Source organism: Aethalodelphis obliquidens, unplaced genomic scaffold, assembly GCF_003676395.1.
Source record: "Aethalodelphis obliquidens isolate GAN/ISIS:26980383/991018 unplaced genomic scaffold, ASM367639v1 scaffold146, whole genome shotgun sequence".
NCBI lineage: Eukaryota > Metazoa > Chordata > Mammalia > Artiodactyla > Delphinidae > Aethalodelphis > Aethalodelphis obliquidens.
In genome coordinates this window covers 48,820-76,138 of record NW_020838090.1, presented here as the reverse complement: position 1 = coordinate 76,138, position 27,319 = coordinate 48,820, and the positions used below count along the sequence as shown (strand labels likewise).

The 27,319-nt window shown below is 65.7% G+C and overlaps 1 protein-coding gene across 2 annotated transcripts; it reads left to right on the top strand.

Annotated features, from left to right (window-relative positions):
- Nucleotides 1-132: 132 nt before the first annotated feature.
- FLNA (filamin A) lies at nucleotides 133-25,356 on the top strand. Of its 2 annotated transcripts, XM_027099884.1 has the most exons (48): nucleotides 133-255; nucleotides 3,280-3,767; nucleotides 6,872-7,120; nucleotides 7,224-7,321; nucleotides 7,441-7,588; nucleotides 7,974-8,092; nucleotides 8,186-8,263; nucleotides 8,355-8,517; nucleotides 8,618-8,818; nucleotides 9,344-9,481; nucleotides 9,571-9,694; nucleotides 9,810-9,946; nucleotides 10,047-10,240; nucleotides 10,376-10,489; nucleotides 10,580-10,723; nucleotides 11,256-11,379; nucleotides 11,466-11,626; nucleotides 11,712-11,802; nucleotides 11,890-12,059; nucleotides 12,332-12,449; nucleotides 12,548-12,810; nucleotides 13,036-13,633; nucleotides 13,723-13,896; nucleotides 13,982-14,144; nucleotides 14,222-14,382; nucleotides 14,476-14,646; nucleotides 15,037-15,160; nucleotides 15,250-15,406; nucleotides 16,057-16,246; nucleotides 16,401-16,424; nucleotides 18,702-18,949; nucleotides 19,033-19,128; nucleotides 19,298-19,400; nucleotides 19,488-19,628; nucleotides 19,737-19,865; nucleotides 20,060-20,233; nucleotides 20,330-20,491; nucleotides 20,585-20,788; nucleotides 20,865-21,017; nucleotides 21,132-21,254; nucleotides 21,373-21,639; nucleotides 21,776-21,913; nucleotides 22,112-22,227; nucleotides 22,754-22,886; nucleotides 23,661-23,837; nucleotides 23,999-24,217; nucleotides 24,302-24,505; nucleotides 24,872-25,356. In XM_027099884.1, exons 2-48 carry the CDS (start codon nucleotides 3,395-3,397, stop codon nucleotides 25,057-25,059), a joined length of 7,944 nt encoding a protein of 2,647 aa, XP_026955685.1. In that variant the 5' UTR covers nucleotides 133-255; nucleotides 3,280-3,394; the 3' UTR covers nucleotides 25,060-25,356. The 2 variants fall into 2 exon arrangements, with proteins under 2 accessions (XP_026955685.1, XP_026955686.1); XM_027099885.1 differs by lacking the exon at nucleotides 16,401-16,424.
- The last annotated feature ends 1,963 nt before the right edge of the window (nucleotides 25,357-27,319 follow it).

Here is a 27,319-nt window from a genome sequence, read left to right as displayed (position 1 = left end):
CTGAGCTCACGGCGCGCCCCCGCGGCGCCCCGCCACCCCCGCTCCTGGGCGATTTTACCAATTAAGGCTTTCTCGCCGGGCCGGGCCGGGCGCGGGGCGGGGGTGCGGCAAACAAGAAGGCGAGCGGCGGCGGCCCATTCGCGTGGAGGCGCGCGGCGCGCAGCGGACGCCGGCGGAGCCCCGAGGCGCTCGGCGCGGGCTCTAGGACCGGCCAGGCGCCACCCCGCGGTCGCCGGCCGCCCGCAGGGACAGCAGGTGAGGCCTCCGAGGCGGGCACCGAGTGGAACGGTCACGGAGCTGCTCGCGGAGCGGGAGCCCAGGGCCAGGTGCAGCCGGGTGCGTGAGCGCAGCCGCCTTCCCGGGTTTCCCCGGGAACCTATGTGTGTGCCCAGGAGTGTGGGAGCCGAAAGCCACGGGGGTCCCTGAGAGAGAAGGTGTCTGAGAGTTTGGCAGGATATGGGCTCTCGTGGGTGCCCGTGAGCGGGTCACTGCATGACTGTCCAGGAAGGCAAGGCCCTGAAAGCAGGACATTGTGTGGGCTGAGCGCGAGTGACCACCTGGAAGGACACTTCGCAGCCAGTATGCCCCCTGGGAGGGCGACAGTGGGTACCTGTGACACCAGTCCTCTGGGCACCAACTGCCTTGGGTACATAGGGGCTGGCTCCTGGGCTGCTGTGCTCCACGGGGACCCGGGTGGGAGGGTGGCCAGGCCAGATTCTCAGGCTGCGCCCTGTCCCAGGTTGGCTCTGAGCTAGATGTTCACACCAGCCAGGATGTGAGCGGCAGGGTCCCCAGATTCCCATGCCACCTGGTCCGGGAGCAGCAGGTGAAGTCCGCTGACAGACCCACCTGTGTGTGCTCCAGGCCGCTCTGTCGAAGTGGGAGCTCAGGACTTGAGTGCTGTCACGTGCTGCACCTGGACTTGCCTGAGCAGCCCCTCCTGCCACTCTTCGGCTTTCTTCATCAGCCGAAGCACCCCTGTGGGAGGGCCTGGCCTGGGGTCTGAGGGCAGGAGTGGGGTGGGAGGCGGGGTGTGTCTAACATCCAAGAATCTACTCCAAATAAGGGAAAATATGAAAGAGCTGGATTTTGGCTTCCAAGGGCTGCCCGATCTGGGGGCTTTGGGATGGGGCGCCACCTGGTGGTGATACTATGTCCCCTAGGGACAAGAACCCTCTACATCCCCATCACTTATTGCCCCCAAATAGGGAAAGCCTAGGGCTGGAAGCCAGGGCACCCAGCTTCTGTCCCCCTTTCTGCTGGAGCTGGCTTCTGGTCACTTACTCTGACTCAGTTTCCCTGCTCCCTGAAGATTAAGGAATGAACACAGATGACTCAATTGGATGGCAGTTATGGAGTGAAAATCAATTCTTGGTGTAATTCTGTCCTTGGGAACTTGCTTTCCAGTGGGGCAGGGGAATCAGAAGAACAACTCTCACCTCCTCTTGAATGGGGCCTGGTAGGGAGGGGTCCACACGGGTCCCCCTCTACAGCTCTCTCTCCCACCTCCATCCCAGTTCCCAGACACCGCAGTGTGGAGTTTTGTGCACATGTGTCTGAAAGTGGTCAGGAGTGGACAGTGCACAGGAGGTGAGCCTCAGACTGAAAAACATCATTTAGACCCCATGCCACCACCACTGGTGAGGAAAAACCAGTGGGGGGACAGGCAGCCCCCAAGCGAGCATGCTGGAGGGCAAGGGAGATGCCGGTGGGGACTGCAGCCCCACTGCGGGTGATGCAGACACCAGGGCTGTGCAAGAGTCAACCTTATTTGGGCATGACGTGCTGGCTGACCCAGGGCCTCCTCTCCCACTGGTCTTTAGCAGATAACTTAATTACTGCTAGTCTGCGGGTCAATCTAAGAATCAAGCACGAGGGACAGAGACATGCCTTTCTGGAAAAAAGATGTAAAGAAGGGAACATCCTGGAGAGGGGAGGTACACAGGACTGGGGGAAGTGAGTCCACTCTGGTGACAAAGCCATGAGTAGGCTGGCTTCTCTTCACTGAAGAGGGTGGCAGTGAATGTCCCAACAGGCCTCTTGCCCCTGTGCTTTTGCCGGTCAATGTCTCCCCACAGTGACCTCCCACGGTCTCCAGTTATCTACCAGAAAATTAATTTTGAGCAAATAGCTCCCCATTGCCCTGGAGACACCATCCCGGCTCCCCAGCAGGCCTTGGCAGCCTTCCGTGGTTTGCCCCCTTCGGTCCCCTGGCCCCCCTGTCCTGGGGGCCCGCTCTGCACTACCACGGCCCTGAAGCCCACCGAGATCCAGGTGCTCAGAGCCCACCAAGTCTTACTGGAACCCCGGAGCAGGTTCCCCGCCGCTGCCTGGCTGCTGGTCACACTGGGCTCAGGGGCCATTCCGACAGGAGAGGAAGCCCCTCCCGCCCCAGGTGGACAGCTGGTGGGTGAGGCGGGCACTCGCTGTCTCTGCATGCATCACACCGCGCCCTGTGCCAGTGCGCAACGGCACGCCCGGGCCCCTTCCAAGGCTGCTGGCTCCAGGAGTGCCGGTGGCCTCCTGGCCCAGTGCCCTATTTCCTCCCGGGTGGAGCGGGGAGGGAGGGAGGCGGTGGGGACCGGCGGGGCGCAGGTGCGCAGGCCAAACCCTGCAGAGCGGGAAGGCGGGCTGGGGCAGGGGGTCTGAGGGGGGCGGCCTAGGGTTCGGGCGCTACGGGCTTCCTTGGCTTGGCGCACGCGCGCAAAGCGCTGCCAGCAGCGCCTGGCCCAGACCTGCGCTCTCCAAGGGCTCGCCCTTCAGATCGGGCCCCTTCCCGCTGCTGCTGCTGCTGCTGCCGCCGGGGCCGCCGGCTGGGGCGCGTCCAGGGAACCCCAAGCGCCGGAGCTCGGGGGAGAGGGGACGACGGGGGGCTGCGGGGACCGAGCGGAGTCCACGTGACTCAGGGAGGGCGAGCCACCCCACCCCCCGCAGGGGCCTTGGGGAAGGAAAGTCCCTTGTATGGTGTGCCCGCTGGAAGCCAAGAGGTCCAGCGCCAGACGCTGCTCAGCCTTTCCTCGCTGCAGCGTTTCCTGCAGCGCAGGAGGGAGATCGCAGGACTTGAGCGCATCGTTGCCCGCTACGGGGCCCAAAGACCCTTCCCGGAGCTGGGGGTCGGGTCGAAATCGCCTGGGCGGGGGGACTCAGGGGGGCATTCCAACGGGTGGGGTGGGGCGGGGCGGGCACGGCCCCGAAGCCCCACCCAAGACCACGCCCCGATGTGACTCCGCCTCCCAGCCCCGCCCCCGCCCGCATTTAAAGGGCTCGCTCTCTCCGCAGCGCAACCTCTGCTGTCTGCATCGCCCCGCGCTCGCTGAGGTGCCTGCGACTTTAATTAAAGGGCCGTCCCCTCGCTTGGGCTGCAGCACCGCCCCTCCGCTCCTCGCGCCTCAAAATGAGTAGCTCCCACTCCCGGGCGGGCCAGAGCGCTGCGGGCGCGGCTCCGGGCAGTGGCGCCGATACGCGAGACGCCGAGATGCCGGCCACCGAGAAGGACCTGGCGGAGGATGCGCCGTGGAAGAAGATCCAGCAGAACACATTCACGCGTTGGTGCAACGAGCACCTCAAGTGCGTGAGTAAGCGTATCGCCAACCTGCAGACGGACCTGAGCGACGGGCTGCGGCTTATCGCGCTGCTCGAGGTGCTCAGCCAGAAGAAGATGCACCGCAAGCACAACCAGAGGCCCACCTTCCGCCAGATGCAGCTCGAGAATGTGTCGGTGGCGCTCGAGTTCCTGGAGCGCGAGAGCATCAAGCTCGTGTCCATCGGTGAGGGCGCGGGCCGCCCGGTGGCGCTGGGAGGCGAGGGAGGGGGGCTCCGCGCGTCCTCCCATCTTCTCCGGGCCGACCCCTCGCAGACACCCCCCCTAAGCTGTGGCGCCGCCCCGGGAGTCCCCGGGGCCGCCCAGCTCCGTGTGGGCCTCGAGAACAAAGGCTCGCAGGCCGGCGGTGCGTGCGGACCGCTACGCGCCCCCGCCCGCCGGTCCCCGGCTGGCCCACGCCCAGGCTGAGCTCACATCCTCCACAGGCCGCGCCCCCGCCGCTGCGCCCGCGGTGGGAGAGGGCCTGGGGGGGCGGGCACTGGCCAAGCTCTGGCCGTGCGCCTGGTGCCCCATCTCTAACGAGGGGGAGGCCGGGGCTCTCCACCCCCTACAGCAGTTTGGAGAGGGCCCTCTGGGCTTCAGGCACCCCTGTGGTTCCTTAAACGGGGGTTGGAGCTTGTGGGTCCCATTGTCTAGTGCCCCCCAGTGAAGATGGCTCATACCGCAAGTTTAGATTTTCTTTCGGGAACTAGGGGGCCAGAGAGGGCCATAGCTAGCAAAACAGCACCTGAGATGGGTTTGGGCGCTGGCCAGTGAAGGGAGCTGGCTTGTAGTCTCTTAGATACCTGGTTACTGTCGAGCTTGTGCCAAACTCTTGCCTCCATGTAGGACTTGCTTTCCTGCATCTAGAATATGCAGGAGTTGTTTGGGAGATACTCCAGCATGTGCTGGGCTCGCTGCCAGCCCAGTGTTCGTGTCACCGGGCTGGTGAGGCTGGCAGTGGTCGGGCCTACTGCATCATCCCAGGCACTTCGGAGATGAGAGCCACACAGGGACAGGCACCAGAACTGGTGACTTGCGGGGGGGGGGCGGGGAGATGCGACAGGGAGAGAAGGGGCACGAGCTTTCTTTTCTTCAGAATCGAAAGAGGCCTTCCAGTTGTCCCTACAGCCCTGGCCCGGTCCATGCGGAGCCTGAGAAAAGGAGGGACCGAGACTCAGGTGCCCCCAACCACTCAGGGCTGGTCTCAAGGGCCCCACCTCTTTCTCTGGAATGCAGGTCGAGGCCGAGGCCCACCCCCCAGTCCCAGCCTCAGTCTAGCCAAGCTGAGTCATCTCTGAGCCTTGGGTGGGGGGGCAACCGGATGTGGGGAGGCGGGCCACACCCCAATTGTCTGGGGGGGGTCTCCTCCTCCCCCCTCCCTCCTTCTCCTCCTCTTGTGAGCTGGCTGGAGCAGGCCTAGTTCCCAGAGCTTTGCCATATAAGGCAAAAAAATGTTGGAAAGCAGCAGTGATTAGGGGAGGGAGGGGGCAGGCTGGCCCGGGGGGCTGGGGAAAGGGGGTGGGATGGGGCGGGGCCATCCAACCAGTCAGTCTCTCAACTCTGAGCCCGGTCCTTCCCACCCTCTTTTGTGAGGTGGATGGGAGGGCCTAGGCCAGCCTCCTATGGACCGGGGGTGGGGAGGGCCCAGCCCGATGATGGCTGATGAGCTTGGCCTTGTGTTTCCCCTCGTGGGTCGTAGTGGACCTCGGGCCTGCTGAGGGCTTGTGCTAGACTCGCGATTCTGCGGGTGGGAGCCTGGCGGGAAGGCCTGGCTACTCCTGTGTCCTTGGGCTTCTCTGAACCTTCCAGTAACCCCTAGCCTGAAGCCCCCACTCCACCCTCCTACCTGCCATTTGGGGACAGTGCAAGGCAGTGGTGAGGGACCGGGACCAACCGCAGCCTAGGAGCAGGAAGGCCGCTGTGCTTTGAGTGGCACTGAGCTGGTCCGCAAGGTGCTGCCCGCTGGAGTCAGGCTACCTGCCATTGATGGCCCTTCTGGTGGCGTCCATCCCCTTCTCCCCACCCCCAAGTTGACTCACTAGACAAGTATTTTCTACTGATTGTTGGGGAAGGGTAGGTGGAACACGCCAGCAGGGATTCCAAAGATGAGCTGCCCTCCTGAGTTCTCAGAGGCCCCCCCCGGCCCCCCCCACCCCATTCGCTTGAGGAGGCTGAGACCCAGAAGGGCCTTGGGTGGGGCTCAGAGCCCAGAGGCATTGCCATGGGGATGGGGTGCAGGGTGCCCGCCCTAACCACTTCCCCTGTGGTGAGCTTGGCGGCCACCAGCCTGTAGCCCAGTGGCCCGTTAGGTGGCGAGGAGGGCGGGCAGCAGCTGAGCAGGCTCTGCTGAGGCAGCAGGACTTGGGGACCCCACCCATGACCTCTGCCACCCAGACTCCCAAGCTGGGCCCTGAGCGCCCAACCCAGGCTCACTGGCTCCGCCCTTCCCCTTCGGGCTGGGTGAGGGGGCCCCTGGAATGTGTCCTGCCCGGCATCCTGGCTGGCAGGCCATCTCTGCCGGGCCCCAGTGAGTCAGGGCCATGCAGCCCAACCACCGGTTCCTTGGGGCTCCCAGCCCCTCCCCCTGCATCAGGGCTGCTGCCCAACTCCCAGCCTGGCTCTGTGGGGGGAGGGGGAGCACTAAGGCAGTGGGGGGCGGGGCTCACACCCTCCACCCAAAGGGTCCTTGCCCAACGCGCGCCACCGCTTCCGCTTCCCCAGCCCCATGCCATCCACCCATCCACCCGCCCCCGCGACCCCAGGGCAGCCGCCACATTTCCCAACCTCTCCACCCGCCGGCCTTCCTCTTTCTCAGTGCAGGTCAGGGGCCCTTTCCTGGAGATCCCTGGGGATGGGCGGTGGGCCCCTGCAGAGCACTCATCCCACTCACTCCAGAGCCACCTTTGCGGAAGGGAGCTCCTCCCCAGGCCTCCCCTGGCCCTGTCTGCCGCCTAGGTCTGTCTCCTGTCCCTCCTCTGGGTCCCCACGGCCCCCAGGGCTTCCAGCAATGCCCCCTCGTTGTGCTGTATTGTCATGTGTCTACAGGTGCTTTGCCTCCAAACCTCCTTCACACCCCCAAAGGGGCCCCGACCCACACCCCACCCTGCCCACGGGGGCCTGTGCCTCCTCCCTGGGGCCTGCTATGCTGCCACATTCCCCAGTGCCTGGGAGTGGCCTGACACCCTGAATGTGTGCCACCCCCAAACCCATGTGCGCGCGTGCACGCACATGCACAGGGACCCCGGGTCAGCCCTGCCCGCCCAGCGCTGCCGCTCGTTCCCCTTACAGACAGCAAGGCCATAGTGGACGGGAACCTCAAGCTGATCCTGGGCCTCATCTGGACCCTGATCCTGCACTACTCCATCTCCATGCCCATGTGGGACGAGGAGGAGGACGAGGAGGCCAAGAAGCAGACGCCCAAGCAGAGGCTCCTGGGCTGGATCCAGAACAAGCTGCCGCAGCTGCCCATCACCAACTTCAGCCGGGACTGGCAGAGTGGCAGGGCCCTGGGCGCCCTTGTCGACAGCTGTGCCCCGGGTGAGGGGCAGCGGGGGGCGGGGCCGCCGGTAGGGGGCCGGAGGGGATGGCCTGCAGCCAGGTCTCTTGGCCCCCCAGACTCATGGCCTTCCTTGCCCCGCAGGCCTGTGCCCTGACTGGGATTCCTGGGATGCCAGCAAGCCCGTGAACAACGCCAGGGAAGCCATGCAGCAGGCCGACGACTGGCTGGGCATCCCTCAGGTACGCTCCGCCGGGCCAACCGCGGCCGTCTGGGGGCTGAGGGCCCAGTGCGGAGAGGTGGCGTGTCCCAGGACCCTGAGGCTTGGAGGCCAACTGGCTCCTTTTTCCGCGCGTGACAGGTGATCACCCCTGAGGAGATCGTGGACCCCAATGTGGATGAGCACTCCGTCATGACCTACCTGTCCCAGTTCCCCAAGGCCAAGCTGAAACCAGGGGCTCCCCTGCGGCCCAAACTGAACCCGAAGAAAGCCCGAGCCTACGGGCCAGGTGAGAGAGCCAGGCGGGGGGTCCTCCTGCAAGGTGACCTCCTCCCTGAACGTGAGCTCCCGGGGAGGCTTCAGTCACGTGGCTGCCAGGTTATCAAATGCCCCCCCGTGAGTCAGGCAGGAGTGGGTCAGGGCTGGTCAAAACTGGCCACTGGCTCTGTGTTCCCCCCGCCACACCAGCCCGAGGCAAACTCAAGCCAGCGTTCTAGAAAACAGGCCCAGGCCTGTCCCACGGCAGGAGCGCAGTTGGGGCCGAAGGCCGGGTTCTGCGCGCTGGGGTGTACACCGAACTGACTCACCCCGTTCCGAACAGCCTGATGGGGCTGCGGCGGGGGTGCGCCAGCCCTCACAGCCAGCCTGTGGCTTCCCCCCCAATCCCCGGGCAGGCATCGAGCCCACAGGCAACATGGTGAAGAAGCGGGCAGAGTTCACTGTGGAGACCAGAAGCGCCGGGCAGGGAGAGGTGCTGGTGTACGTGGAGGATCCGGCCGGGCACCAGGAGGAGGTAGGGCGGCCAGCAGGCAGGGCAGGGCGCTGCCGGGCCTCCGCGTGGAGGGGCCGCTCTGAGCAACGGCTCACGGACTCCTTCCCACCCTAGGCAAAGGTGACCGCCAATAACGACAAGAACCGTACCTTCTCTGTCTGGTATGTCCCCGAGGTGACGGGGACTCATAAGGTGAGCCCTCAGCCCAAGGGGAGGCCAGTGGCGAGGGCAGTGGCGAGGGTGCCCCAACCCTGCCCTCACGGTGCGCCCCTCCTGGGAACAGGTCACTGTGCTCTTTGCCGGCCAGCACATCGCCAAGAGCCCCTTCGAGGTGTATGTGGACAAGTCCCAGGGAGATGCCAGCAAAGTGACGGCCCAGGGCCCTGGCCTGGAGCCCAGCGGCAACATCGCCAACAAGACCACCTACTTTGAGATCTTCACGGCGGGTGAGGGGAGGGTGCCGAGGCCGGCAGGTCTGGGGGAAGAGCTGGGGGGGCGCGGGAGCGGCCTGGAGGCTCCGGGATCTGAACCGATGCCTCCTGGCAGGAGCGGGGACAGGCGAGGTGGAAGTGGTGATCCAGGACCCCACAGGACGGAAGGGTACCGTGGAGCCTCAGCTGGAGGCCCGGGGTGACAGCACGTATCGCTGCAGCTACCAGCCCACCGTGGAGGGCGTCCACACGGTGCATGTCACCTTCGCTGGTGTGCCCATCCCTCGCAGCCCCTACACTGTCACTGTTGGCCAAGGTAGGCCAGTCCCGGCCGCCCCCCGCTGGGCACGGCTCCAGCCCTGCGGTCTCGGAGGGGGGCAGCCGGGCAGGTCCCGTTCCAGCCCCCGCCCCGGCTCCCCGGGCTTCTGTCCTTCCGCTGTGCGGGCGCACTCTTTCTGGCCCGGCTGGGACCCTCCTCCTTCTCCTCCTCTCGCCCTCTCCATCTCTCTCTGTCTCTCCACGCTTTCACCTTCGGAAGAGCTCGCTCCAGCTGTCTAGAAACCTGCTGCTCTCTGCTCTGCCCACAGGGTCAACGGTACTTGGATCTGTCTTCCTAGGGGGGGCTAGGCGGGGGGCTGGGGGCTGGCATGGCTGGAGCAGGTGGGAGGAGGCCTGCCGTGTCCTGGCCTGGGCCACACAGGTCCTAGGGTCACGGTCCCTTCCACTTCTTTCTTACGCGTCCCTCACCGGCCCGTGTGGCCCGATGGCCCAGCCTTGTGGGAGCAAGGGAGGGGTCGCCCAGCGCCGGCTCCCAGCAGCTCAGCCAGCCTTCTGCTCACAGCTTGTAACCCAGGGGCCTGCCGCGCCGTCGGCCGGGGCCTCCAGCCCAAGGGTGTGCGAGTGAAGGAGACTGCCGACTTCAAGGTGTACACGAAGGGCGCGGGCAGTGGGGAGCTGAAGGTCACCGTGAAGGGTCCCAGTAAGTTGGCCTGTGGCTGGGCTGGGGTGGGCGGTGCCAGTCCCCAGCCACTGCTGGGCAGGCCTGAGGCCCTCCCTTGTCTCCGGCAGAGGGCGAGGAGCGCGTGAAACAGAAGGACCTGGGGGATGGTGTCTATGGCTTCGAGTATTACCCCATGGTCCCCGGCACATACACTGTCACCATCACGTGGGGCGGCCAGAACATCGGGCGCAGGTGAGACCCCGGGCTGAGCTCGGAGGTGGCGCACTCCTCCCTCTGCTGGGTTTGGGCCGGCCCCCCTCCAAGACGGGGCCCCTTGGCACTCCCCTGGGTGGCTCTCTCCTTGCAGTCCCTTCGAGGTGAAGGTGGGCACCGAGTGTGGCAATCAGAAGGTGCGGGCTTGGGGCCCCGGGCTGGAGGGCGGCGTCGTTGGCAAGTCCGCAGACTTTGTGGTGGAGGCCATTGGGGACGACGTGGGCACCCTGGGTAAGTTGGAGGCTGCGATGTGGGCACCTGGGGGCAGAGGCTGGTAAGGGCCACCCTCCCGAGGTTCCAGGGCACTGACGGAGCTGGCGGCTGTTCTCAGGCTTCTCTGTGGAGGGCCCGTCACAGGCCAAGATCGAATGTGATGACAAGGGCGATGGCTCCTGTGATGTGCGCTACTGGCCCCAGGAGGCTGGCGAGTATGCCGTGCACGTGCTGTGCAACAGTGAAGACATCCGCCTTAGCCCCTTCATGGCCGACATCCGCGAGGCGCCCCAGGATTTCCATCCAGACAGGGTAAAGGGTGCGGGCCGCTGGGCTGGGTCTCTGGGCTTTAGGGCCCTGGGCTGGCATCGCCGGCAGTGTGCTCCTGCCACTCTGTCTTTGGAGGCCAGCACTTGGTCCCCTGAGATCTGGGTGGCCTCCCATTAGGTGAAGGCACGTGGGCCTGGATTGGAGAAGACGGGTGTGGCCGTCAACAAGCCGGCAGAGTTCACGGTGGATGCCAAGCACGGCGGGAAGGCTCCTCTCAGGGTCCAAGTCCAGGTGTGGTGCCCTCTGTGGTGGGGGCAGGGTGGGCAGGTGCCCAGGCCCGGGCACTGACCAGGAGGCCGCCTGCTCCCGCCCGCTCTCCAGGACAACGAGGGCTGCCCCGTGGAGGCAGTGGTCAAGGACAACGGCAACGGCACCTACAGCTGCTCCTACGTGCCCCGGAAGCCGGTGAAGCACACGGCCATGGTGTCCTGGGGAGGCGTCAGCATCCCCAGCAGCCCCTTTCGGGTGAGCCTGCCCTCTGCAGGCCTCAGGCGGGCCTTTAGCCCACTTCCCTGGGTGCCCTCTTCCATGAAACTCGCATACCGTACAGCCTACCCCGTTCAATTAAACAACTCGGTGGTTGTGAGTGAGTTGAGAGCTGTGTGGCCATCACCACAGTCGAGGATGGGGACGTTTTCACCGTCCCCCAGAGAAACTCCTCTGCGCCTCCACTGCCCCCGGCCCTACGCAGCCACGCACCCGCTTCTGGCTGTGCGGTTTACCTTCTCTAGACATTCCCTGGGGACGGGCTCCTAGGCCCTGCACGGATAGACCACGTGTTAGGTGTCCAGTCATTTGTTGACGGGCATTTGGGGTTTTTCACCTTTTGGCTGTCGTGAGCAGTGCTGCCACGGACGTTCCAGTACAGGCGTTAGTGCAGACGAGCGATCTCACTGCCCTGGTTGCATAGACGGCGAAGCACTCCCCAGGGTGGCCACGCCATTTTGCCCCTCCTCCAGACTGGTCATGCCCCTGCATTTGCCTCCGTGCCCTGCAGGTGAATGTGGGAGCCGGCAGCCACCCAAACAAGGTCAAGGTGTACGGCCCAGGAGTGGCCAAGACGGGACTCAAGGCTCACGAGCCCACCTACTTCACTGTGGACTGCACGGAGGCCGGCCAGGGTGAGGCCCTGCCTCGAGAGCGCGGGTGGGCGGGTGGGCGAGGCGTCCCCGTGAGGTTCCAGCCTCCACTCCCTCCTCCCCCGCAGGTGACGTCAGCATCGGCATCAAGTGTGCCCCCGGCGTGGTGGGCCCCGCCGAGGCCGACATTGACTTCGACATCATCCGCAATGACAACGACACCTTCACGGTCAAGTACACACCCCGCGGGGCTGGCAGCTACACCATCATGGTCCTCTTCGCGGACCAGGTGGGTGCTGGTGCTTCCGGCCCCTAATGCTGCTGGGTGTTGGGGTGTGGCTCTCCTCTCAGCCCTCCTCCTCCCGCCCCTGCAGGCCACACCCACCAGCCCCATCCGGGTCAAGGTGGACCCCTCCCATGACGCCAGCAAGGTGAAGGCCGAGGGCCCTGGCCTCAGTCGTACCGGTGAGGACGAGTACCCCATGGGGAGGTTGGGGAGCCCCGAGGGGGCGTGGGGCAAGGTGCCCCTACAGGGTAGCTGTGTCTCCTCAGGTGTTGAGCTTGGCAAACCCACCCACTTCACGGTCAATGCCAAAGCCGCCGGCAAAGGCAAGCTGGATGTCCAGTTCTCGGGGCTGGCCAAGGGGGACGCGGTGCGTGATGTGGACCTCATTGACCACCATGACAATACCTATACCGTCAAGTACACTCCTGTGCAGCAGGTAGCTACCTTGACCCCCTGTGGCCGCGCCTGTCCATATACCTGCTGAGCCCGTGGGCCCCCCTCACGTGGTGGGCTGGGTGGGCAGCTCCGGGGGGCTTCCCGCCCACTCTCGTTTCCCACCTGGGAGAGAGAAGGCATGGAAGTCCAGGGGGTGCAGTGGCAGAGAGAAGCCATTGTCTCTGAAGCCCCTCCCCATGCCCAAATTGGGAAGCCCCAGGCCAGGGGACCAGGGCCATGACCCACGACCCTGCCCTTCTGTACCCTTCCCAGGGCCCAGTGGGTGTCAGTGTCACTTATGGAGGGGATCCTATCCCCAAGAGCCCCTTCTCGGTGGCGGTGTCTCCAAGCCTGGACCTCAGCAAGATCAAGGTGTCCGGCCTGGGAGAGAGTAAGTTGTTGGGGCCTGTCGCAGCCAGCCGCTGAGCGCGCCCCGGGGCTGCCTGGGCCCATGCCACAGTTCTCCCCTTCCTTTCATCGTGTCAACAGAGGTGGATGTTGGCAAAGACCAGGAGTTCACAGTCAAGTCGAAGGGTGCCGGTGGCCAAGGCAAAGTGGTGTCCAAGATTGTGGGCCCCTCGGGGACAGCAGTGCCCTGCAAGGTGGAGCCAGGCCTAGGGGCTGACAACAGCGTGGTGCGTTTTGTGCCCCGTGAGGAGGGGCCCTACGAGGTCGAGGTGACCTACGACGGCGTGCCTGTGCCCGGAAGCCCCTTTTCTCTCGAAGCTGTGCCCCCCACCAAGCCTAGCAAGGTAACTGGGGTGTAGGTGCCACCCCCTCTCTTCTCCAGACTCGCCCTCACCCCTTCTCATTTTTGTCCTTTTGAGCGGTGGCCCTGCTCAGGCCTGCCTGTGCCCGTCTGGTGGGGGAGGGGAGCCAGAACGAGAGGAGGCAGACGGAGTCAGGCTGGGGGTCTGAGGGTCAAGGGTCGGGGAGGTGGCGTGGCTCTGGCTCCTGACCTGCCCCTCCTCCCTCAGGTGAAAGCTTTTGGGCCCGGGCTGCAGGGGGGCAGTGCAGGCTCCCCTGCCCGCTTCACCATCGACACCAAGGGCGCCGGCACAGGCGGCCTGGGCCTGACAGTGGAGGGCCCCTGTGAGGCCCAGCTGGAGTGCCTGGACAACGGGGACGGCACGTGCTCTGTGTCCTATGTGCCTACGGAGCCCGGGGACTACAACATCAACATCCTCTTCGCTGACACCCACATCCCCGGCTCCCCGTTCAAGGCCCACGTGGTTCCCTGCTTTGACCCATCCAAGGTCAAGTGCTCGGGCCCCGGGCTGGAGCGGGCCACCGCCGGTGAGGCGGGCCAGTTCCACGTGGACTGCTCGAGCGCAGGCAGCGCAGAGCTGACCATTGAGATCCGCTCCGAGGCGGGGCTGCCAGCCGAGGTGCACATCCAGGACCACGGCGACGGCACGCACACCATCACCTACATCCCCCTGTGTCCCGGGGCCTACACTGTCACCATCAAGTACGGCGGCCAGCCCGTGCCCAACTTCCCCAGCAAGCTGCAGGTGGAGCCCGCAGTGGACACCTCAGGCGTCCAGTGCTATGGGCCCGGGATTGAGGGCCAAGGTGAGAGGCCCCCCACCATAGGGCGTGGGAGCAGCGGGAGCCGGGGCCCTGGGAGCCCCATTCTTCTTCCTCTCCCTGCCCCCCTGCAGGCGTCTTCCGAGAAGCCACCACCGAGTTCAGTGTGGATGCCCGGGCTCTGACGCAGACCGGAGGGCCGCACGTCAAGGCTCGCGTGGCCAACCCCTCGGGCAACCTGACCGAGACCTACGTGCAGGACTGTGGCGACGGCACGTACAAAGTGGAGTACACGCCTTACGAGGAGGGTGCGTGCCAGGGCGCTGGAGGGATGGGCCGGGGGTGGGGGCAGGGTGACCTGGGCTCCCTCTGACTCAGCCTGCCCTCCTGCAGGACTCCACTCTGTGGATGTGACCTACGACGGCAGCCCTGTGCCCAGCAGCCCCTTCCAGGTGCCCGTGACCGAGGGCTGTGACCCCTCCCGAGTGCGCGTCCATGGGCCGGGCATCCAAAGCGGCACCACCAACAAGCCCAACAAGTTCACCGTGGAGACCAGGTGAGTGAGAGCCCCGGAGGCAGGGGCTGCAGGGGGCCTTGGAACCCAGGGGATGACGGGCTGTCTCTCTGGACCAGGGGAGCTGGCACAGGGGGCCTGGGCCTGGCTGTAGAGGGCCCCTCCGAGGCCAAGATGTCCTGCATGGACAACAAGGACGGCAGCTGCTCGGTCGAGTACGTCCCCTATGAGGCCGGCACCTACAGCCTTAACGTCACCTACGGCGGCCATCAGGTGCCAGGTGAGGAGGCAGGTCAGCTGGGGCCGGGCTGGGACCACCTGTCCGCCCTCCACTCTTGTCTCACACAGCTGCCATCCCTCTGCCCGCCTCCAGGCAGTCCTTTCAAGGTCCCTGTGCATGATGTGACAGACGCGTCCAAGGTCAAGTGCTCTGGGCCTGGCCTGAGCCCAGGCATGGTCCGTGCCAACCTCCCTCAGTCCTTCCAGGTGGACACGAGCAAGGCCGGCGTGGCCCCGCTGCAGGTCAAAGTGCAGGGGCCCAAAGGTGAGTGTTCCTGTGCCTGGGAGTGGGGGGTCAGGTCAGGAGAGTGCGGTCCTCTGAGGGAGGGGACCCAGCGACGGCGGGGGGCGGGGCCAGTGGGCAGGCAGTTGACGGAGGAGCCTCAGGTGACCCCAGAGCCAGTGCCCTGGGGCAGGGGACCTAAAGGAGGCAGAACAGACCGCTGAGCAGATGTGGCAGGCGGGAGGGAGGTAGAGCGGGCAAGGGTCTGAGATGTCACAGGGGCTCAGGGCTGTTCTGGGGACGGGCAGGTGAGGGCAAGTCGAGGCCCCCTGGGGTGAGGGCTGGGTGTGTGGCCCAAACTCGGCTTTCTAGTGTGGTGGGCCTAGGGGCCCAGGGCACTGGCTAAGGCTCTGTCTGTGGGCCTGGGGCCAGGCCTGGTGGAGCCAGTGGATGTGGTGGACAACGCCGATGGTACCCAGACCGTGAACTATGTGCCCAGCCGTGAGGGGCCCTACAGCATCTCGGTGCTGTACGGGGAAGAAGAGGTGCCCCGAAGGTAAGAGGCTGGGCCCTCTGCGTGTGGGGAGGGGCCTGGGCTGGGCACCAAGAGCCTTCCTGACCGCTCACAGCGTCCTGGCCTAACAGCCCCTTCAAGGTCAAGGTGCTGCCTACGCATGATGCCAGCAAGGTGAAGGCCAGCGGCCCCGGGCTCAACACCACTGGCGTGCCCGCCAGCCTGCCTGTGGAGTTCACCATCGACGCAAAGGACGCAGGGGAGGGCCTGCTGGCGGTTCAGATCACGGTGAGCCGGCCGCACGGGTGGCCGCCTGCTCCAGCTGCGGTGCAGCTCCGGGCACAGGGAAGGCGAGGGAGGGGAGGGGCCCAGGCTGGAGCGGGGCGCCGCGCGGGTCCGCGGCCCGGCTCTCTGGTCTCCCTTAGAAGCCGTGCCAGCCTCTAGGATGGTGGTGACAGACACGGGCTACCCCACGCACGCACTTGCTCACTTCGGGTGTCACCAAAGCCCTTAGTGCCTCAGCTTTTCTGCCTGTAACATTCTCTGGGGCCAGGTGTAAGGCTAGGACTCTGAGATCTTTGGGGGAGCTCGTCCTAGTGCTAGGGCAGGCCCTGGGGTAGAGGATGGGAGCTGAGAGGTCCTCGTGGGGGTAAAGCAGGATGGGCGCCAGGTCCCTGCCCCTGCCTGTTGTCACGCAGGGTGCGGGGGGCCGGGGGGGGGTCACTGGGCATTTTGGCGCTTCCCTTCTGGGCCTTGCCCGTGGGGAAGTAAAGGACAGTGGTGGATGCAGGCAGCCGTCTTGGGCCACGGTGCTTGAGCGGCTCAGAGGCTGTCCCTGCAGCAGTGGCGCTCGGCGCTTGGTCCTTTGAGAGGGCCTGAGGGAACCCCGGGCCTGGCTGGGCTTGGGCCAACCGCCTCCCCTGTGCTCTGCCATGCAGGACCCTGAGGGCAAGCCCAAGAAGACGCACATCCAAGACAACCACGACGGCACGTACACGGTGGCCTACGTGCCAGACGTGACGGGCCGCTACACCATCCTCATCAAGTATGGTGGTGACGAGATCCCCTTCTCCCCGTACCGCGTTCGGGCCGTGCCCACTGGGGATGCCAGCAAGTGCACCGTCACAGGTGAGCCAGCCCGCCAGCGGCCGCGGCGCTCAGCACGGGGCTTGGGTGTGCCTGTGTGCACGGGCTCGCTGCTTGGGGCGGCGTGTGGGAGTGGGGGCCGCCCCCTGAGTGACTCACCTGACCTTTCTCCTTGCTCTCTGCCCTCTCACCTCAGTGTCAATCGGAGGTCACGGGCTAGGTAAGCTGCTTGCTGGGGCCACTCCCAATGCCCCTCCTGCCCGGAGGGCAGCTTCCTTTCCTCTTCCATGCTGATTCCCAGGACAGTTCCAGCTGCAGCTCTTGGCAGGGACAGAGGGGGGAACTGGAGGGTTAGGGCCCAGGGAGGCCTCCGGAGCTGAGCATGAGTGCTCCGGCCCTCCCCCTCTGGGCCTCCATTTCCCCATCTGAGAAGTCGGGTTGCAGCTGAGAGCTTTGGGGTGAGGTGCATCCTGAGAGGCGCCCCCCTGGGGGCTCTGGGGTCTGGGGATCTTGGCTTCCCGGGGAAGTCCCGGGGGCGGGCAGCAGGCCCTTTCTCTTCACTTCCTCTTTCCGCGTCCAGGGCTCTCGCGTGGGGTCTCCCCCAAGCAGCGGGAGTCCCCGGCCCCGGCCGGATCCACAGACCCCCATCCCCACCTCCCGGGGGCCTCTGCGTCCCAGGCCGGGGGAGGTGCAGGCTGCATGAGTGGGTGGGGCTGGCTGGTAGTGCCGTAGCACCAGCGTCGACTGCTTGGGCGGCCAGCATGGCGGGGCCCGGCCCGGCCTCAGAGCCCCAAAGTGCACTCGGTGGCCCCCCTCCCCCCTCCCTCCCCCCATTCCCCAAGCAGTGACGTTATTCAGATGGTCCCCAACCAGGCACGGAGGTTCTCCTGCTCAGGCATGGGAGGGGAGAGCCAGCCCCAGCCAGGGACACCAAGAAGAGGCAACGACTACACGGGAGCCTCTGAAGGCTGTCGGCCGGGACCTTGGCCGAGGCAGCCAGGGAGAAAGTTAGAGGGTGGCTGGGGCTCCACGGCAGGGGCTCGACGACTTTGGACAGCAGGCCTCGGGGTCTGAGACGCCAGCCCTGCGTGCCTAGGGCAGGGGGTAGGGCCGGGGTTGGGGGGAGCAGAGGCAGGGGCAGGGCTGGGCTGAGGGAGTGGTCTCGGTTTACCTGGCCACCGCGTGCAGAATGGAGACAGGGCGCCCAGCTGGGGAACTGAAGTCACCTCTGGACCAGTCGGAGGGGTGGCTTGGGCTAGGCTGCTGGTGGTGGGGCTTGAGAGGCTGGGCGCCGGGCAGGGAAAGCGGGGAGTCGGGGCTGACTGTGAGGTTGGGGCCCGAGCTACTAGCTAGGTGGCGGGTCCAGGTTCCGAGCCAGGGAGACCAGGTGTGGCTGTGTGCGAGGTGAGGCCTCCCAGGGCAGGGGCGGGCAGCGGGGGGCCAGGTGTAGCGCTCAGGAGAGCCGCGGAAGGCCAGCATGGAGCCCTTGCGCAAAGCGGGAGCCCTCGGCGGACAGGAGAGTTCGGTGGCAGGCTGGCCGGGGGACCCCCTTGCACTCAGCCCTCGAGTCGGTCCGGTGCCCCCAGCTGCTTCCCTGGCAGGGGCCGGGCTCCAGAAAGCACTCGCTGCCAGGCCTCACAGCCTACAGCCCCCCGAGCCTCCACGGCTGAGCCCAGATCATAACGTCACTGTCCCTCCCCTCTCCTCGGGCACTCTGGGGCCCTGGAGGCTGCTCAGCTGCTCTGCTCTCGCCACCTCGCAGCCGTGGCTCTGGCTTGGGCCTCCCGCCCCCCTTCCCCCTGGGTGCTGCCACTGCCTGCTGCGCTGTGCTGCCTGGGTGCTAACCCTGCTGCCTACCTGCTTCCCTGCTCCCAGCTCCCTGCCTGCGCCGGGCCACGCCCGGCCGCCCCTCTCTGCAAGCCTCCGGTCGAGCGAGCGTTCTCAGTTGTCAGGAAACTCCAATTTCACCTTCAGGCCCGGGGGGCGCGGGGCGAGTGTCACGTTCCCCACGCTGCAGCAGGTCTCCGCCTCACCGCGTCCGCACACGGCACTGGGGGCCGGGGCCAGGCCGCAGGGGCGAAGGCAGCCGTGGGCCCAGCCGGCGCGCTGGCGCCGGTCAGCGTGGTCCACGGCACAGGCTGAAGCCAAGTGGGTGGGGGCGGTGGCGGCAAATGCTTGTGCCCTGATGGCGGCGGTGACCTCGTGGGCTTCCCGGCCCTTCCTTCCTCTCAGACTCCTGGGTGCCATCCGTTGGGCCTTTCCCATGTGGGGGACTCCCCCGAGACAGGACTCCCAGGCTTGAGGTGGCTCGGGGGAACCTTTCCTGCCTTCTGAGAAATCACTCACCATCCCAGCTTTGGGGGGGCGGGGGCGGGAGGCCTGGCTGTGCTTGGTGGTGGCAGTAAGAGGCCTGGGCGGGCGGCAGGTGGACAGGAGCGGCCCGAGCGCCGAGCTCATGCGCTGGCCCCCCCTTTGGGGACCCACCCTACCCCACCAGGCGCTGGCATCGGCCCCACCATCCAGATTGGGGAGGAGACGGTGATCACCGTGGACACCAAGGCGGCGGGCAAAGGCAAGGTGACCTGCACCGTGTGCACACCCGACGGCTCCGAGGTGGACGTGGACGTGGTAGAGAACGAGGACGGCACCTTTGACATCTTCTATACGGCCCCCCAGCCGGGCAAATATGTCATCTGCGTGCGCTTCGGTGGCGAACACGTGCCCAACAGCCCCTTCCAAGTGACGGTCAGGAGGGGTCGGGGGCGAGGCATCCGGGCGGGGCTCATGTGAGACGACAGAGTCTCCAGCTCCTGTGCGTTGCTCTGCAGGCGCTGGCTGGGGACCAGCCCACGGCACAGCCCCCGTTACGGCCTCAGCAGCTGGCCCCGCCGTACACCTACGCCCAGGGCGGTCAGCAGACCTGGGTATGGCTTGGCCCACCTCCTCCCAGCCCTAGGGGACACTCGGGGACCGGCCAGCTGGGCGTCCCGTGAGGCCCTGTTCTGCCGCTTGTTAGGAGGGACCCCGGATCCTCCCACGCGGGACCCCTTCCCTCCTGCAGCTCCTCACTCAGGCCCTCTGTCTCCACTGCAGGCCCCAGAAAGACCGTTGGTGGGTGTCAACGGGCTGGATGTGACCAGCCTGAGGCCCTTCGACCTTGTCATCCCCTTCACCATCAAGAAGGGCGAGATCACTGGTGAGCGGGGGCGGGAAGGAGCTAGGGAGCCACAGAGGCCAGAGTGTGCCAACGGGCTGCCCTGACCTGCGCCCCACTGCCCTGCAGGGGAGGTGCGGATGCCCTCGGGCAAGGTGGCGCAGCCGGCCATCACCGACAACAAGGATGGCACTGTGACCGTGCGCTACGCACCCAGCGAGGCCGGCCTGCATGAGATGGACATCCGCTACGACAACATGCACATCCCAGGTGCGCCCCTCAGCATGCCACCACCACCTTACGGGGGCGTGGGGCTGGGGGAGGGGCTTGGGGACGACACGAGGCCCCCATTCCACGTGGTCCCTCTTCCTGCCTCAGGAAGCCCCCTACAGTTCTACGTGGATTATGTGAACTGCGGCCACGTCACAGCCTACGGGCCTGGCCTCACGCACGGGGTGGTGAACAAGCCTGCTGTCTTCACCGTCAACACCAAGGATGCAGGAGAGGGTGAGCGGCAGCTCTCGTCTTGACCCGCGTGTGTGTCACGGGCTACTGTCATCCGGTGGGGAGCTGGACACTGGACATGCTCCCCAGATGAGGCTCCCTGCCCACCCCCGGCCTCTGCTTGCCCGTTGGGGCTTCTCCTCATTGGCGCAGTGTCCCTGGGCACAGTTCGCACCCTCACCCACAACTCTCTCCAGGGGGCTTGTCCCTGGCCATCGAGGGTCCATCCAAAGCAGAAATCAGCTGCACCGACAACCACGACGGGACGTGCAGCGTCTCCTACCTGCCCGTGCTGCCTGGTGACTACAGCATCCTGGTCAAGTACAACGAGCAGCACATCCCGGGCAGCCCCTTCACTGCCAGGGTCACAGGTAGGTGATACCCAGAGCGGTGACAAAAGGAGGCAGGTGGCAGGGTGGGTGCAGTCTCCCTCTGTGCCTGGACACACAGTGACCGTCCCCTGCCAGGTGACGACTCGATGCGCATGTCCCACCTGAAGGTGGGCTCTGCCGCTGACATCCCCATCAATATCTCGGAGACGGACCTCAGCCTGCTGACAGCCACGGTGGTGCCGCCCTCGGGCCGGGAGGAGCCCTGTCTGCTGAAGCGGCTGCGCAATGGCCACGTGGGTAAGAGGCTGGGGAGCAGGGCCTTCTGGAAAGGAGGGAGGCTGGGGGTGGGGGCACGCCTCTCCCCAGCTGACAGCCCCTCCCCGTGTCCAGGGATCTCATTCGTGCCCAAGGAGACCGGGGAGCACCTGGTGCACGTGAAGAAGAATGGCCAGCATGTGGCGAGCAGCCCCATTCCAGTGGTGATCAGCCAGTCGGAGATTGGGGATGCCAGCCGCGTGCGCGTCTCAGGCCAGGGCCTCCACGAAGGCCACACCTTTGAGCCCGCAGAGTTTATCATCGACACCCGTGATGCAGGTAGGCGGTGGCGGCCTGGAAGCTGGGGTGAGACCACTGTACTTGGCCCCCTGGCTCAGGGGTGTCCCTCCCGCAGGCTATGGTGGGCTCAGCCTGTCCATCGAGGGTCCCAGCAAGGTGGACATCAACACAGAGGACCTGGAGGATGGCACATGCAGGGTCACCTACTGCCCCACGGAGCCTGGAAACTATATCATCAACATCAAGTTCGCTGACCAGCACGTGCCCGGTGAGTGAGGCACCCACGCGCCTTCCCCATGGCTGGGCAACCTTCTTGCCACACCCAGGGTCCCCCTGCAGAACGTAACTTGTGTGGGATGTGGATTGTGCTTTCCTCCTTCAGGCAGCCCCTTCTCCGTGAAGGTGACAGGCGAGGGCCGGGTGAAAGAGAGCATCACACGCAGGCGACGGGCGCCGTCGGTGGCTAACGTTGGCAGTCACTGTGACCTCAGCCTGAAGATCCCTGGTAGGAGCTACAGGAGCCAGGGAGGGTCCCAGGGAGCCCTAGGTGCCAGCCCGAGGTGGTCCCAAGCAGAGGGGCGGGCCCTCGGTCTCCTGCTCACCAGGCTGTCCCCCACCTACAGAAATTAGCATCCAGGACATGACAGCCCAGGTGACTAGCCCATCAGGCAAGAGCCATGAGGCCGAGATCGTGGAAGGGGAGAACCACACCTACTGCATCCGCTTCGTGCCCGCCGAGATGGGCATGCACACCGTCAGCGTCAAGTACAAGGGCCAGCACGTGCCTGGGAGCCCTTTCCAGTTCACCGTAGGGCCCCTGGGGGAAGGGGGAGCCCACAAGGTCCGCGCAGGGGGCCCTGGCCTGGAAAGGGCTGAAGCTGGAGTGCCAGGTAGGCCTGCTTCCTGTGGGGCTCTTGCCCCTCCTGGGCGGGGGCTGGGGGGCAGGAGGGGGCTAGCAGCCATGCTTGGCGGGGGCCGACGCCGGGGGAGCAGCCCTCCGTGAGGACACACTGTACCTTCCCGCAGCCGAATTCAGCATTTGGACCAGGGAAGCTGGCGCCGGGGGCCTGGCCATTGCTGTCGAGGGCCCCAGCAAGGCCGAGATCTCCTTCGAGGACCGCAAGGATGGCTCCTGTGGCGTGGCCTATGTGGTCCAGGAGCCAGGTACTGAGGCGTGGCTGGGGCTGGGAGGCAGGACTCGGCTTTGGGCGCTGGTCTGGGTCTACGCGGACAGCCCTGCCCGGCTCCCACCCTCCACCTTGAGGTCCCAGGGCCACTCAGGCTGTTTGCGGGAGGTGGCAGGCTCGAATGCCGACAGGTGGGGACCTCCCGGCACGCCCTCTGTTCTCTCTCCCTGCTCAGGTGACTACGAGGTCTCAGTCAAGTTCAACGAGGAGCACATCCCCGATAGCCCTTTTGTGGTGCCCGTGGCTTCTCCGTCTGGTGACGCCCGCCGCCTTACTGTTTCTAGTCTTCAGGTGAGGCACCGAGAGAAACCGCCCGCCTGGGGCTCCTGGGCCCGGCCAGACCAGAGCCGCCGCACAGAGCAGGCCTTGGCCCTGTGTCGAGTGACCCGCCCAGCCCAGCTCGGGGCGCCGGGCTTCTGCTCTGGCCGGGTGCAGCCCACGCTTGGGGTCGGAGGAAGTACCCCTGACCGTCGCGTGGAGTTTTTCTCGTGTCTCAGCTCTAAAGGCTTTGAACAGAAGCCTGTGCCCCTTGAGCACCAGGGCTGAGGTTTAAAGAGGGACAGCCTGCCAGGGCTGAGTGCTGCCCGCAGGGCGGGGCCACCCCCTTCCTGCCGCCCGGTGTGTGATTGTAGAGCGTGGGTCTGGGAGCGGGGGTGTGTGCCTGTAGCTTGCTGCCCCTCGAGAATCCATGGCTCTCCCTCTTTAAACCAAGCTGGACGCCAGATGGGTAAGTGCAACCCAGTGGGATTCCTGCTTCTGGAGCCCTTTCCTTCCCTTGCCCCGCCCCAGCCCCTAACCACGTCTGCTGTGCTTCCAGGAGTCAGGGCTAAAGGTCAACCAGCCAGCCTCTTTTGCAGTCAGCCTGAACGGGGCCAAGGGGGCGATCGATGCCAAGGTGCACAGCCCCTCAGGAGCCCTGGAGGAGTGCTATGTCACGGAGATCGACCAAGGTGAGGCCCTGGCCCTTCCCGGCCAGCCAGCCGTCCGCCCTGGCCCGACTGGGAGCAGTGCGCCTCCCCCCGGGCCTGGCCCACTGGCTGGGAAGCAGGCTGAGGGTACAAAGGGGAGGCGCAGACTCCGGAAGCAGCCGAGACGGGGCCCAGAGGCCTGGGCTCCTCCAGCCGGGCGGCGCTTCCCCAGCTTGTGACCCAAGCCCTTGGGGTACCTAGCTCAGCAGCCCTGCTGCTAGGAAGGAAAACACCTTCTGCAGGCCGTATAGTGCAGTCTCTTGAGGGAGAGACCCAAAGTCCAGTGATGGGGGCTGCCCAGGCCTTTGGCCAAGGCCTGGAACCCGGGGACAGCCCGGGGGTGGGAGGAGCTGCCCAGCCCAATTTCACTGGTTCACAGCCTCTTCCTGCCCCTTCCCAGCCGCGTGACCTCAAGCAAGTTCCTGCCTGTCTCTGGGTCCCAGTGGACACGTGGGGGATAAGGCACTCATGGTAACCCTTGGAGAAGGAGGCATCGAGGCGGGCATTTTGCCTACAAACGATTCCAGTCCAAATGAGTCCTATGGGTAGCTTGGGCATCTGAAGCTTCACCCCTCAGGCTTCAGGAGGCCTGTGCAGTGGGGTGTGGGTGCCCAGCACGGCCTCCAGAACAAGCTGAGTGGCCCCCTAGACCTGCTGGACTCAACGCTGGCAGGCAAGGGAAGCCCCTCGCCGATGCCGGTTGCTCAGTTTTGGAGGAGAGACCCCAGGCCCACGGCATGTTCCTCTGCCCCTCAGATAAGTACGCCGTGCGCTTTATCCCACGGGAGAATGGCATCTACCTGATTGATGTCAAGTTCAATGGCACCCACATCCCTGGAAGCCCGTTCAAGATCCGAGTTGGGGAGCCTGGGCATGGAGGGGACCCAGGCCTGGTGTCCGCTTACGGGGCTGGCCTGGAAGGCGGCGTCACAGGTAGGTCAGCGGGTGCGGCTTCCAGTGTGTGAACAACTGCTCGGGTCCCTCCTCCGAGCTCTCGGTGACAACAGGAGGCGTGTGGAGGTGACAAGGCTACGCTGGAGGGCTGGGGGGGGAAACAGGCCAGGCCAGCTCTGCCTAACCTCCCGTGCCCCCAGGGAGCCCAGCTGAGTTTATCGTGAACACAAGCAATGCGGGCGCTGGTGCCCTCTCGGTCACAATCGACGGGCCCTCCAAGGTGAAGATGGATTGCCAGGAGTGCCCTGAGGGCTACCGCGTCACCTACACCCCCATGGCACCTGGCAGCTACCTCATCTCCATCAAGTACGGCGGCCCCTACCACATTGGAGGCAGCCCCTTCAAGGCCAGAGTTACAGGTGAGCCTTGTACCAGACTGCGGCTACCCAACCCAGTGCGCGACACTCTGGCCACCTCTTAGCCCCTCCTGCTCTGCCCTGCAGGTCACCGTCTGGTCAGCAACCACAGCCTCCATGAGACATCATCAGTGTTTGTGGACTCCCTGACCAAGACTGCCAGCGCCCCCCAGCACGGGGCCCCAGGCCCAGGTCCCACCGACGCCAGCAAGGTGCTGGCCAAGGGCGTGGGGCTGAGCAAGGCCTACATGGGCCAGAAGAGCAGCTTCACGGTGGACTGCAGCAGAGCAGGTGGGCGTCCTTCCAGGAGATGAGGCTAGACATAAAAGAGCGGACAGCCAGTGCCTGGGAACATGGCAAGGGGAACGAGGGCGGTGGGAATGCCTTTGGGAGCGGGCCGCTTCCAGCCTGGGCCTCCCTGCCGTCTCCTCTACCCTTCAGGAAAGTGCCCTGGAGGAGCTGGAGTTTCCTTTGCTGGTCTTGCCCGGGGTGGGGGGGGTGGGGGGTTGCTGGCAGCTCTTTAGGAAGGGCTGTCACCCCAAAACAGGTGACGAGGTGGGAAGGGGAGGTTACAAGACAGGAGAAGGGAGTCAGCGCAGTCACAGCTGAGGGGAGGGACTTGGGGCCTGGCACTGAGGCCCCTTCTCCCACCCCCAGGCAACAACATGCTGCTGGTAGGGGTACACGGGCCCCGGACACCCTGCGAGGAGATCCTGGTGAAGCACGTGGGCAGCAGGCTCTACAGCGTCTCCTACCTGCTCAAGGACAAGGGGGAGTACACGCTGGTGGTCAAATGGGGTGACGAGCACATCCCAGGCAGCCCCTACCGCGTCCTGGTGCCCTGAGTTATGTGTCCGTGCCAGCCAGCAGCTCCCAGGATGAGAAGTGCCCCTGCGCCCGCCCTCCGCCACCCAAGCAGCACCCGCCCCAGCCCTGGCCAGCCCTGGCCACCCTGTCACCGCAGCCGACCCTGCCCTGTGCTGCGCTCCCCTGCCTCCACTCGGGCAAAGGAGAGGGGCGAGCAGAGGCAGCCTGCCTGTCTTCTTTGCTCCTGGGAGGGGTGAGGGGTGGGGGTCTAGTGCACAACCACCTGCTAGTTCTCTTCTCTAGCCAAGAGGAATAAAGTTCTGCTTCCATTCTCCCGAGGGTGGCTCGAGCTTTCTGGCAAGGGTGCGGACACGGGGGACAGGCTGGATGGAAGCACGGGCCCAGACCACAGGCCGCTGGATCTCCAGGCCCGGCCCCCTCCCACTGCCCTGGCACCCAGGGGGTCCCGACTCGGGTCCCATCTGCACTGGCCTCCTCTGCCTCCCTGAGTTCAGACCAATGTGGGGCAAGGGGTGTGTCGTGCCCCCAGAACAGGGCCTGACGCTAGTGTGCTCATCCCAGACCCCACCAGCAGCGGATGCTGTCCCGGGGAAGGGCCAGGCCATGGCCAGGCTACAGGAGGTAAAGTGCTGGGTGGGAGGACCAGATAAGCAGGACCTGAAATCACAGCAAGCCCTGGCCGTCCCTCAGACAGCTTAAACGTGCCACCATCCCCTGAGGAGGGACTGTCACCAGGCCCCCCGCCCCGGGGGGGCAGGCTGTGGGTCTCCAGGCCCCTCAGTGGGCAGGTGGCAGCAGGTGGACGCATTCAAGGCACTGGCCACAGAGTCTGCCCCATCCCCACTCCAGTGACAGGTGTCTGCGCCTGTCCTGCCCTACCTCCCTCTTGCCATCGGTGTGCAAGGGCAATCCCAGCCGCTCAGGTCACCGTTCCTCTGCAGCCCTGTTCAGGGCCTCCCTCACCTCTGTGCCCAGTGCCCCACCCCGAGCCCTCCATGCTTTTCCGCCCTCTGCACGCAACTCTGAAGTCCCTCCTGCGGCCGCACAGCCACCCTGCTCCTCCCCTGGGTGGCAGCCAGCTTCACCCCCCGGATGCGGGGAAGGGCCTTAGAGCCAGCCAAGACTCAAGCTTTCAGGCCTCCTCTCCCAACTGGGCAGCTGAAAACATGCTGGCCATGCCCCCTTCTGGAAGCACTTTCTGGGCCACCATGAGCTCAGATTCAGATCACAGTTGCTTCCCAGCATGAGCTCAGGAAGGGACAGGAAGACGAGCAGGCAGGGGCGAGTGGCAGCTCCCCAACACCCAGACCCAGGGCCCCCCAGCCTCCAGCCACTCGTCCCCAGCATGCAGGGGGCAGGCAGAGCAGGGGCAGCCACTGGTCTGCAGGAAAGGGGCATGGTGCCCAGCGTTACTGCCCCTGGGCTGGCCTACGGCCAGTCCCTGGACACTCTACTTCTAGAAGCTGCTCAGGTGGAGAAGGGGCAGAGGCAGGCCCAGAGAAGTCCAGCCGCAGTTGGGGGGATAGAGATGGTCCCCCCCCAGGCACCGCCTTCTCCCCTCGGCCCACCAGACGCCCCTCCCGCCGACTCGCCCAGAGCCTCCTGCCTGCTCCCTCTACCAGTCCGCCAGGAGGAGACAGTCCTGTCTCCCAACCTTTCCGAACCCCGCCTGCTGGACGGGCCCCCATGGGAGAATGGCCCCAGAGCCAGGCTGAGCTTAACTGGGAGGCTCCGTCCCCACCGCGGATTCCACATCACACCCAGGCAGCCATGAGGCATGCTAGGCGTCAGCGGCGGAAAAGATGCCACGCTGGAGGGGGGAAACGGGACCCTGACGACAGCCCTGAGGACAGAGGCCACGGGACACACCAGGCCTGAGCATGAGGCCCGCCCAGGCAGGGGTCAGGAGGGAGCGTGACTGGGCTGCCATCCCTGCCAGGGCTTCTGGTGGGTGGGGAACAGGCAGATGGCACCAGGAAAAGGACCACCGAGACCCCATCCTGCTGGGGAGAAATGGCTTGGGACCTGGCCCCACTGAGCAAATCCCCCAGAGGACACCCCGGCTGCTAGGAGACGGGGAAGTGCGAGGCCTGGGCCTCTGCCAGGTTCCCACGCAGGGTGTCCAGCCCGGGCCACCCACCCAGAGCCAGCAGGGGTGGTGGCCCAGCTCCAACAGGCCCCACGCCCACGCCCGAGCCCCGCTCACCAGCAGGTGCCAGGAGCAGAGACGAGGTCCCGGCCACACGCCTTCCCCCAGGCTGGCCCCATCTCACCTAC